Source organism: Mytilus edulis, chromosome 1 (genome assembly GCF_963676685.1).
Source record: "Mytilus edulis chromosome 1, xbMytEdul2.2, whole genome shotgun sequence".
NCBI classification, from domain to species: Eukaryota; Metazoa; Mollusca; class Bivalvia; order Mytilida; family Mytilidae; genus Mytilus; species Mytilus edulis.
Window position 1 is genome coordinate 96,962,558 of NC_092344.1, and position 12,702 is coordinate 96,975,259.

Sequence of the window (12,702 nt, forward strand, 5' to 3'; positions counted from 1 at the left end):
TAGGATATATTTTTTTACAAACTTTACCTCTAGATATTATCTTATGATCATAAACAAGCTTCTGTCCAAACTTGGTAGAAAACCAGGATATTTTCAGAAGAGTTAATGTAATGTTAACTGGCATAAAAACTAAGTCCAATTAAAGAAAAATGCGGAAAAACTTGATTTTATTTTTACAAAATGTACATTCGAAACTTATTTTTATTTTATCATAAACAAGCTTCTGTTCAAGTTTGGTAGAGATCCAGAATAATTTAAGAAAGTTATCAAAATTTTAAAAGTTTTAACCACATAATATTTGTGGACGCTGCTGGTGACAGAATTAAAGTTAGTACGCTATGTCTCACCTTTGCGACAACAGTCGCAGGCTCGACGAAAAGGAAAAGGATATCAACATTGAAAGTGAAAGAAAAAGATGAACCATTTTGTTGACTTATTCAATCCACAAAAAGATCATTCTTATACAGGTAGAAACGATGATAAAATTTTGTTGCAGGTATAAAAGCTTCAGTTTTGGAGGTCTTGAAAAACTCACAAAAAAGAGAAACACAGAAACATGAAAATATGAAAATGTGACTCTTAATGCCATCAATTTGTATAAATTTATATGTGAAGAATGTCAGCTTCATGGCACATGTCTGACAAAAGAAGTCGTTGTTAAACCTATTTTGTAATAGGAATTTATATCATGTCATTAGCCAAGTTGATATACAAAGTATGTCTGATGGAGATTTTAATTTAACAAAATTATGAGATTTTAAGAATTATCAAGATCATTTAACCAAATTTGGCAAAATCTATCTTTTAATATGTCTATCTTAAAAAAGAGCTGGCTAAGTTCTCAATAAACTTCTCAAACATGTATTTCTCAATTTTGGATTGATATCATTGTCTTGAATGCTGAAATTGATTTTTAAGGGAGTTTCAAAACTTATAAAACAACCGTTTCCAGTTTCAATTCACAAACACTAAAGAGTATGCACTTTTAATGTGCCTAATAGCCCTAAATCCTTAAGGAAGCCCTAAAAATCCCTATCCCTTTACTTTCTTATTTGATATCTTGAATTACGTTTTCAATTTTTAAACAAAAGTATCAAAGTAGTAAATAGCTGTAAAAATGACAAAAAAATCAGTGAATACCAGTAATCACTGAAACAACTAGTAAATACATGTAATTACTAAATTGAATAGTAATTACAGGTATTTACTGAAATGTTTAGTAATTACGTGTAATTCCTAATTTCACCTATTAACTGTAACATATATATATATATCATAGAGAAATATCAAAATTATATAATGGGAAAAAACATTAATTATATATATATATATTTATGTATATTGTAAGAAGTATATTGCATTTTAGAAAAAGTGTGATCAGTATTGGCCAGAGTCAACACATAAAAAAGTTGTAATTGGTGAATTCACACTCAAAATGTTAGAGGAGAGAGAAAATACAGTATACATTTATCGCTGTATACAATTGGCATGTGAAAACGTAAGTAGTGTTGCCTGTATTAAATATATTTTATGTTTTTAACGATTTTCTTCATATTTCTTCGACACGAATGAGTTTTTATTCTCATATAATTGATGCAACAGAAAACTAACTAAACCAATTTCATAATTGTCAGACCTAGTGTTTTTCGTCTATTGCTGTACATAATATTTATTGAATTGTTTTACATTTGTTATTTCGAGGCCTTGTATAGCTTGGTGAACAGTTTGGGTTTTGCTCCTTGGTGAAGACCTATATATACAACCATAAAATTGAGAATGGAAATGGGGAATGTGTCAAAGAAAATGTACATAATTTTGGTTTCAAATTAATCACACCTTATTTTATATGACTTAAGGGATGATTAGCAATATCTTACTAGACTCCTTTAAAGGTGAAATATTACAAAATATCGAAAAATACACAGCTCAGTATTTGGCATGCCATACTCACGTTACGACTACATAACACCTATGAGTACTACCCAATAAAGATCAGTTGGAATGCCAATCAAAACGATGTCACATTGTTTTGCTTCTTAAAAATAATGTGTATCATCTCTTAATAATCAGCATTTATCCAAGTACTTTTCTTTTAAAAATACACACATTGAACATCAAACTTATCAGCATTGATATACTACTGTAAGGAATCGTTATAATTGTGTTTTCTTTTAGATGCATTACCGGTTTATGCTTGCATGAAATTGCAGTTGAAAAGACTTGATCTGTTGTCTTTTGTTGTCCCTGTCTATATTCGAAGAGTAACTGTGAACTATATATAACATACTTATATATATATATGTATAAAGAAACAGAGCACATAAAATTGAGAATGGAAATGGGGAATGTGCTAAAGAGACAACAACCCGACCATAGAACAGACAACAGCAGAAGGTCACCAACAGGTGTTCAATGCAACTCTAAATTCTCGCACCCGGAGGTGTTCTTCTGGCCCCTAAACAAATATATGCTAGTTCAGTGATAATGAACACCATACTAAACTCTAAATTGTACACAAGAAACAAAAAGTTAAAATAATACAAGACTAACAAAGGCCAGAGGCTCCTGACTTGAGACAGGCGAAAAAATGAGGGGGGGGGGGGGGGGTAACATGTTTGTGAGATCTCAACCCTCCTCTCTAGCCAATGCAGAAAAATAAACACATAACTATACGCACATTAAAATTCAGTTCAAGAGAAGTTCGAGTCTGATGTCAGAAGATGTAACCAAAGAAAATAAAAAAATGACAATAATACATAAATAACATCAGACTACTAGCAGTTAGCTGACATGCCAGCTCCAGACTTCAATTAAAATGATTGAAAAATCATGTCTTCATCATAATATGCATATCAAGCACAATCCTCCCCGTGAGGCGTTTAGTATCATACAGTCATAACATACATGAGAAGAACATAACCCGTGTCATGCCTACAACTAGTTTATTAATAATAAATTTTAGTTCCGATGCAAAGACTGAACTTGAATCAATTGAACATGTACTGTGGGACTGTTATTATGTACAATAATTTATTGAGCAAACTGAAATGTGGTTTCTTCAGAATGGTCTACCATATTCACAGGATATTTTTTTGTTTGGAAATTTATCACGAATGTACAAAGGTGACCCTCAAAACAATATTTTTCTCTGGATTAAACAATATATATATGTATAATACACGATATTTTAAAGGAGAATTAAGTTTAACAGCATTGATTGAAAAAATAAAGCATCATTATATTTCGGAGAAGAAGATATCAATTAAAAATAATGTTTTGACAGTTTTAACCAAGCTTGGTGCATTTACCAAGAGGCTTTAAAGGATAATTTGGTGGATTAGCAACTATACAAAATCAGCAGACATCAAACTAAATGTTTTTTTTGTTTTTTGGGGTTTTTTTTTGGTTGTATATTTGGTTTTTTTTTCTTTTTCTTAATTATCTTTTAATTTTTTTTATTTATTAATTCTCTATACTTTTTTTGTAAGACCTTTTTAATAAGATACAATTATAAAATCCCAACAAAATGTTATTTTCCAGTTCTATACATTTTCTGATCATGCTGATAGATTGTACTATAGAACATTCATATATATGAACTAACTGTTTGATAACTGTACTGTTGTATATTATATATGTTGGATAAAAAAAAATAAAAAAATAAAAAAAAAAAATTTGTGTATCAGATATTGTTTCGATGGGTCTTTGCTGATTTTTGTCATACATGTAAATTGTAACTCATAGCAATACAAAAACTGGTCCGCAATAAGTGGTGCACAGTTAGTCCCCATTGGAATTCCGATAACCTGTCGATATACGGAATCTCCAAAGCGAACAAAAATGTTATCTAGTAAAAATTCAAGGGCAGATATAGTATCAAAGCATGTCTGAACGACATAGATTTTTTGTTTATTGCTACTAAAAAATGACATAAAAGAGTTTGAACATATATATTCACATTCTGACTTTTTAAATGCCCATTTGATTAGGTGTGTGATTTTTTTCTTAATGAGAATGTGAGGCAATGTGGTAAATAGGGTAGACAAATCTAAACTCTAAACAGATTCAAAATCACCAATATAAGCATGCAATTTATCAATTACTTCCAACGAGTTTTTGACACTCCAAAAGTAATTAATTCCACTATTTTCGAAGGCTTTATTTGAACAAGTGTACTGGTAAGAAGAATAGATAATTTAGTATTGGAACAATGGCTTAAAGACGAAATAAATCTATATTTGTAAGGTGTTTTGTGTAGTTTCGGAAGCCAATACATAGTTGGGACTTTCATTGTTTTTGTTTCTGCTTGTAAAGCGGTAGCTAAAATTTATGTTTGTTACAGATGTCGTTTTCTGAAAATCGGGTCAGTTGGAATGTTGGTGAATTGGTGATTTCTTTTTGTAGACCCTCAATGTAAAATTTACGTCAAACAATAATAATATTACTAGCAGCTTTATCGGCCAGGACAAAAACAAATTCCACGGCTAGTTCTTTTAGTTTATGTTTGATACGAGAAATAGGTTTACTGTGGTTATTGTTAAAAGTAAAATTTTCTTTAAAAACGTTGAATACTTATATCAACTATGTTCATTACTGAATTAAAAAAAGAGTTCAAAGAGTTTTTGTCAGCTTTTTCCCGTTTTATCCATTTCAAAATATTTATTCTCAATAAAATATTTGTAGACCGACAGAATAGTTCATCAATTCCATTTTACAAAATGGCCTGATCATGATGTGCCGGACAAAACAAATTTAGTAAATTTCTACCGAAAGGTGAAGTCAAGTCCAAGTAATGGTTCTGGTCCGATGGTAGTTCACTGCAGGTTTGTATTTTTATCTGTCATATACATCTGCATTTATTTTTTCAATGGAATTTACGGCTTTTTTGTGTTATTAAAATTAGCTGTTACAAAATGTTAGAAATTATAATAAATTAAGGAATGTATCTCCCTCATGCAAAGCTCTGATTCCTTTCACGGATTTGGCTATACTTTTTGGACCTTTTGGATTATAGCTCTTCATCTTTTTTATAAGCTTTGGATTTCAAATATTTTGGCCACGAGCATCACTGAAGAGACATGTATTGTCTAAATGCACATCTGGTGCCGGAAAATTGGTACCGTTAATGTTATTACAAGCCTTTATTTAAATCCGAATCAGCAGAAATCGTCTTTTACTTTTACACATCATTGTAACTTTTTTTTTACATTTTGTTCGCTCTTTTTACTATCTATTTAGTGCTGGGGTTGGCAGAACTGGGACATTCTTAGCACTGGACGCATTATATGAACACGGCAATGCCACTGGGTTTGTTAATATCATGGAATACACACATATGATGAGACAAGACAGAATGAATATGATTCAAACTGTGGTAAGCAACAAACGTTATAAGTAAATTTAAAAAAAGAGGGAATTACATTGATTGATTGATTGTTGGTTGCTTAACGTCCAGTGGCAAATATTTCATGCATATTCAGGACGAGAACAAGTTCACAATGAAAACAATAGGTAGGTCTTGTCATATTAGAGGCCATAAGGGATGATGTTTGGGGAAATTTCGACTGCCACTGGAAAATGACGGTATATTGGATAGGGACAGAAATTTTGCCTTACAACAGGCCACCTACGGGCCCTCAAAGAGTTGTTGTAAGGGTTCTCAACGTGCAAAGAGCGTGGCACTCTCTTTACACGAGGCATCCGATTTAACGTCCCCATTCTGATCGGACGTGACTGCGAACTTAGTACATCCCGCACAGCCAAACGGACGCCCCACTTCGGCAAGTGTTTTATCGGTCGGGAGAAGACCAAGTGACCATATTTCTATTCCCCAGTCACCCTTGGGGGAAGAGGGAATAACAAAAACCAAATGAATTCCTTTAATACTTTATAACATAAACGAATCTTACTACAACTATCGGTTATGTGGTACCTGTATGATGGTTTGAAATACTTGGCACTAATGTAATATTTCGAGTAAGGGACGACATAAGCTTCTTCGATCCTGTACAGTTTTTGTTAAATCTGTTCTCTATAATTAACAATTGATTAAATAATAGTGCAAAATGAGCACAGAAAGACTGTTAGCTTACTTATACTCACTTCTTAATACTAATAGAATTTATCAACATTATTTAAAGCTAAATAATATTCATCAGTCTAAAAATATCGTTTATATGTACTGAATATAGATTAAGGAGATACAATGTGATTGTCATTGAGACAACCATTAACACGAGACAAAATGGTATAGATGTTTTAAAATTATCACAGCTCGATCTATATAGCTTCCAATATCCATACCGCATAGCCGGCTATATAAGACCCTGTCATAACAAAAAAGTCAAATGAGTGACAAAACGGCATGTATTATCAACAAAACGACAAACGCAAATTAAATATGATATATAAAAAAGACAACCATTGAATTACAGGCAACTTACTTGTAATTGGTACATACCGAATAAGGCAGAGTTTACAAAAAGGTTGGTGTCATTGAACTCTCTCTTTAAAGTGACAATAATGATTCAACACCACAAAAGGCTTAACAATAAACATAACTAATTGTAAGTTGTTGTATAAGCAAAGTTTTTTTTTAAAAGTCAAACATAATTACAGGAACAATATGCTACAGTGTACGATATATTGGTAGAGGCTTTCATCGTACCTCAATCTGCTATTCCTAAACAAGATTTCTTGAATATGCTGGATTCAAGACTTATTGAAAGGGAGTACCAAGTTAGTATTGATCACATTTATTCGCCTTTTAAGTTTGAATTGAATACAAGTAACAAAATAAAACACAAAGATTATCATCAACAAACATATAATTAGGACCTGTTTCAGATTGTGGTTTAACTTGTTGAAATTATATTTAAAATGAACTTTGTATTGAATGATTGTTTAAAGAAAGCAAGTAGAGCATTTTTCAGTCCGACATCTTTACATGTTTACGTTTTTTTACTTTAATGTGCCGATATTTAATAAAACATTGATTTCTATATCAAACATACATGAATAAATAAAGACAACAGTAGTGTACCGCTATTCAAAAGTCATAAATTGATTGAGAAAAAAACAAATCCGGATTACAAACTTAAGGTGGTACCGAACACTTTCACTAAAATTAATTTGGCTCGTTTTATTTTCATAAAGTTTTGACAAATTATTTACTTTGACACTTAAACAAAAATATAAAAATTTTAAAAATTTTGAACCAAGTGTTTCGTCAGAAAAATTACGCTGGTTATATAGCAGTTTGACAAACACCAATTTTGATCATTAAGAAGCTTAATATTCCATTTACAACACAATGTAATCAAAACGTTTAGTTGACTTTACAGAGTTATCTCCCTGTAGTGTAAGGTACCACCTTAAACCGAGGGAAACACATGAACCATAAGAGGAAAACAATGAAACAACAGAACACTGAAGTGCAACAAAAAGCAAACGACAATTCAACGAATTTTTAGATAGCAACTAACATATTCCTTAAACTTCTCTAATTTTGATTTTTCATATTTCATCTTGAGTCAAGCATAAACATCTGTAGTTTGATCAGCAGTAAAAATTATAATTCGTTAATTCACAAAACACAAATATCAACGTCTATCGGTAATATTTTTTTTGTATGAATCTATGACAAGCACAAATGTTTACCTTGTATATTATGATTTCAATTATGGCTCAAATTCAACTATTTTTTTCAAAACTGAGAACAACGGTTTACACTTTTTAGATAAGAAAACATTTTCAAATCGTCATTCAAAAAGTTTTATGAATAATAAGCTGTATGTTAAGTTCATCTCAATATAAAATCATTTGATAATTTTATTACACTTGGTAGAATCATGGTTCTTGCATAATTTTTTTTCTTTTCAGAAATTACAGAACTTAAAACCTGTAATTGATGCTAATAAATTCCAAGCAGGCAAACTAAAGGAAAATGTTCCAAAAAATGCAGTTCAAAATCTTTTACCTCGTGAGTTTTTTTAAACACTATCTTGATGTTTTAATTCTTACGTGATCCGTCTATATGTATATTTATTTTGTTATCACCGTAGTAGCAATATACCAACTTCACCCGCATATGGGATATACATTATTTCCGAACGCATTATGAATTCAAGAGTTTGCAGCTACTACTCAGACTTAAAACAAAAGATAACCAGTGTCTGAGCTGAAAGTTGATGAGGCGAACAAAATCATCGAAAGATACCAAGACCTTATCGATAAGTATCCCGTATCAACTTCACAAATGAAACATGACGTTCTTGTTGATATATTTGCTTTTTATAGTGATTTTTTTAAAAAATCGTAAAAAGTACTGACTGTTGTACCCAAACTTTTTGACATTTTTGCTTGTTTTTTCTGTTTATAGATATGGGAAGATGTGGTATGAGTGCCAATGAGACAACTTTACATCCAAATAACAATTTATAAAAGTAAACCATTATAGTTCAATGTACGGCCTTCAACACGGAGCCTTGGCTCACACCGAACAACAATCTAAAAAGGGTCAAAAGGGTTTGTTTTGTTCAGACATCATTGTAAAAGTAATGGAACGTTTATCGACTGTCATACAAGTGAAAGGTTACGAAGTGTTATTAACCATAGGTGGATTATAAAAAAAATCTAAAGAACGTCTGGATAATTCTTTATCTCGATCTTCAAAGTTCTATCAAAACTTTTGATTTGTCAACTCGGTTTACCACTTTTTTCCATGTGAAGTTGAAAAATCGTCTGAAATAAAAGTAACCCACATTGCTTTTCAACATAAAAATGGTAGCATACGCTATATATTTATTACTTGGGATACCTTTTTTTTTAACCACACAGCATGTTTTTTTAATAGTGAACAAGTGATTAGTTTATTGGAGTCACTAATTGACAACATATTTGTTGATATTGGAGGAAGATTTTTTGACAAACTGTCGGCATTCCTATTGGAACGAACTGTGTGTTTCTATTTGCCGACCTCTTCTTACATGTATCTGCATATGAATAGGAGTTCCTACAGACACTTGTCAAAACCAATAAGATCATAGAAGCCAGGGGCCTGGTTTTCGAAAGTATCTTATGACTAAGACATGTCTTATGATGGTCTTAGGACATGTCGTAGTCGTAAGATATGTTTTCGAAAGTGTCCTAAGTTACGATTTGTCATAACTTTTGTCGTAAACTTAAGACCCCTCGCGACATGACTTATGATGGTCTTATGATTGTCAACTAAAATTTTAATTACTTTTCATGACTTTTTTGGCATAATTTCATATTAATTGTAATAAAAATATTTGTTGTGTTTCTCGGTTAGCTAAATAGTAAAGATTTTATTACTGTGTGAATTTAAATTTGAATCTCCTGCTACATACAATTTGGAATTTTTTTTCTAACTTATGGTTTTGTACAATAGATATGCATATTATTTCGTTCCTAGTATATTTAATAGTACTATATTCACGGATGTGCACGGGCATTTTGTTAAGCGGGTACTCGATGTACCGAATCTAAATAGTATTCACACTTAAATAACAATGCATGTATGATGATACACGAAAGCGAAGTTCAAGATTAAACATATATTACAAACTAAATTTAAACAAATTATCAACTCATATTTCAATTCCTTTTTGTATAAAATTTCAGGTTTATTATAATGAAAAAAAAATAAAATATTCGTAAATATTAAGAATAGTAATAACTAATATGTTCATACTTTTCATTTTCATTCTTATATTTTATACTTTTTAAACATTATTTAAAACTGAGACTACTATAACACATATGGTAGTCTCAGTTTAAAATAATAGAAAATAAAGTTCACTTATGACAGTCATAAGAGCATCATAGCTATGACTCTCTTAGACAGCTTTGATTTACATCCTATGACATATCATATGATAGTCATAAGATGATCATAAAATATGTCCTAAGATATATCTTATGACATATCTTATGACAATTTCGAAAACCAGGCCCCAGGTCATTTAATTGTCCATTCATATATATTGATGATGTTCTTTCCATTAACAATCCAAAATTATCTGATTGTGTTCCATTAATCTTTCCCACAGATCCAGAACAAAATAAACAGACACGGCTTCCTTCGCCTCATAGACTTTTATCTCGAATTTGACATACACGGCCATCTCAGTACTAGAATCTATGACAAACGAGACGATTTTAATTATGAAAGTATCAATTCCCTACACCTTAGTAGTAATGAATCAATTTCATCTGCATATAGGATGTCAATTTTCCAAATTTTCGGTATTCAAGAGCATGTTGCAACTACTCAGACGTTGTAAAACATCATCAGAGTATGAGCATAACGTTGAGGAATCAGGGAATTCTCAAAAAACGCCATGTCCTTTTTTTCTTATTGCCAATATGACAATTAACTATCAAAGCTATTAAGATATGGCCGTAAGCAGCTATAAGCCACTGTTCGATCTTTGGCAATTAGAAACAAACTCTATATATCTTTTACATGTGAACAAAACTATTGTTTGAAATTCTTTATTTCTGCATGTCGTTGGTATGATCATAGTACTCAATCTCCTGTATTCACTTTGATACACATGTGTTTATATTTTTCAAAGATGATGATTACAGGCCATATTTGATGTCGTATGGGAGATCTAGTAATGATTACATAAATGCTGTGAAGATACAAGTAAGTTTACGCTTAAAAGTTAATGTTAATACCACTGTACAACAGATTTATACTTTTCTTTTGGTAAATGACACAACACTTAAGTGGGAAGAATCATAGGTAGCTACATAGTTGAAAAATTTAGGAGATGACTGTATAGTATGTTTCTCCAACGGCATCACTTGATGATATGATGGTCGCAAATTAAGTTTACAGGCGACGCGTCAGAAAACGAGTATTTGCTCCCATCAAATCACAAATTGGTGCCGTCGGAGCTTAGATTAAAATATAGTTATCTCCATTCTAATGAAACTTATAGAAAATAATGATTTAACATACATTGGAATTATGACATACGTCGTCTGCGCTTGCGCGTACGTTTAAATAGCATCAGTTGTGAATTGTTGCCATGAAAATTGGGGATGTTGCCTTACAAAAATGAACGTTACACATGATGTTGCATTGAAATTTCCTATTTCAGTGTTCATAGACTATCCCCTAACGAATATTATAATGTGTTCATTTATACAAAAAACGATAAATGCAAGTAAAATATGTAAGGATGATCTCTATTTTTATTGACTTTCTGTCAATTATAAATATTCCCCGTTTGATCCTTATATTTATTTTCATATTTGCATATTTTGAATTACATATAGTTAAAAAGTCATCAAATCCTAATTATTGTTTTATAGCTTTTGAATAAATTAATACTAATCTTAATTGAAACAAAAAAAAAGGAGAATCCTATTCCACCGTAATTTCAATTGCTTATCTCTCAAATACAAGAACACATACCTTCCTTTTTTTCCATTTTTCAAGTTCAGTTATTTATATACTATCGATTTAAAAAAGTCTTTTAAAAAGCTTTTTATTTGAAACAGAGCACCGAGCATCATTTAACATAGCAGTTTGAAGAGCTATATGACAAAAAAAAACCAACAAACAATATATGTGTAAGAAGATATATGGTATGAGTGCCAATGAGACAACTTTTCATATTTCAAAGTTCAATTTTGGCGGATATACCGGTAGTTGAAACCTTAGTTTCTTAAGATGCTTTGGTGTTTTTTTAAGGATAATTTATAATTTAATTTGGGCTAATGATACCTCGGGCACTAATTTATATAAGAAACTTACCTATTTGTTTTGATTGAATCTATACAAATATATACATATAAACTGTCATCACGTGTGTAGTTGTCCTTACCTAGAAATGTTTTCTTCCTATTAAAGTTAAAATAAAAGGACAAGTTTCTACTAACCTTGTCTAGTCCACGGACCAGAGTGAATTATTCATATAACTCGAAGCGTACGTTTTGTGTGTCTTTCATTCCCACATTTAAGATTAAAAATTTCTGGGACAACAAAACATGAGAAATTCATTTTTACTAAGTTTTGTTGAATATTTTGTTCGCTGAACGAAGATTCTTATATTCATGTCATTTGACCTCGGATTGATGGTTGTCTCATTGCAATGTGAACTCCATCTCCTTATTTGTAGACAGAAGTCATCACTTCAAATACACTATCATACATAAATGTAAATTATGATGTTTTTAAACTGTACAGATTAAAAAAATGAGGTGATAGTCTGTTCTGCTAATCAATATTGACTAATGGCTTCACTATATTGAAGACTTAGAAAAAAAAGAGAATGCTCTTTTGAACTAGATGGAACGCATGTTTGGCGTTCATACTTAAATAAAGGCAACAGTAGTATACCGCTGTTCAAACTCATAAATCCATGGACAAAATACAAAATCGGGGTAACAAACTAAAACTGAGGGAAACGCATAAATATAAGAGGAGAACAACGACACAACACTACAATGTAACTAACACACACAGAAACGAACCAAGCATCAGACAAAATCCCACCAGAATAACAAGTATAACATCAAAACCAAATACATGAATTTGGGATAGACAAGTACTGTGACACGTTTTTTCGCAATGTCAATGTACACTCAAAAATAAGAGAAAACAAACGACGCAACGTTAAATTGTAATTGTTAAATTAAAACCCAGGAATTTAAGAGGTGGTT

At 31.2% G+C, this 12,702-nt stretch overlaps 1 protein-coding gene across 3 annotated transcripts in view; it reads left to right on the forward strand.

Moving 5' to 3' along the window:
- LOC139516026 (multiple epidermal growth factor-like domains protein 11) overlaps window positions 1-12,702 on the forward strand; it is a 271,615-nt gene that overhangs the window by 240,301 nt on the left and 18,612 nt on the right. For all 3 annotated transcript variants that reach the window (XM_071305834.1, XM_071305842.1, XM_071305849.1), the window contains 6 exons: window positions 1,367-1,498; window positions 4,684-4,823; window positions 5,239-5,374; window positions 6,619-6,738; window positions 7,882-7,981; window positions 10,602-10,675. In XM_071305834.1, coding sequence (XP_071161935.1) covers window positions 1,367-1,498; window positions 4,684-4,823; window positions 5,239-5,374; window positions 6,619-6,738; window positions 7,882-7,981; window positions 10,602-10,675 — 702 coding nt within the window. The remainder of the gene's footprint in view (window positions 1-1,366; window positions 1,499-4,683; window positions 4,824-5,238; window positions 5,375-6,618; window positions 6,739-7,881; window positions 7,982-10,601; window positions 10,676-12,702) is intronic.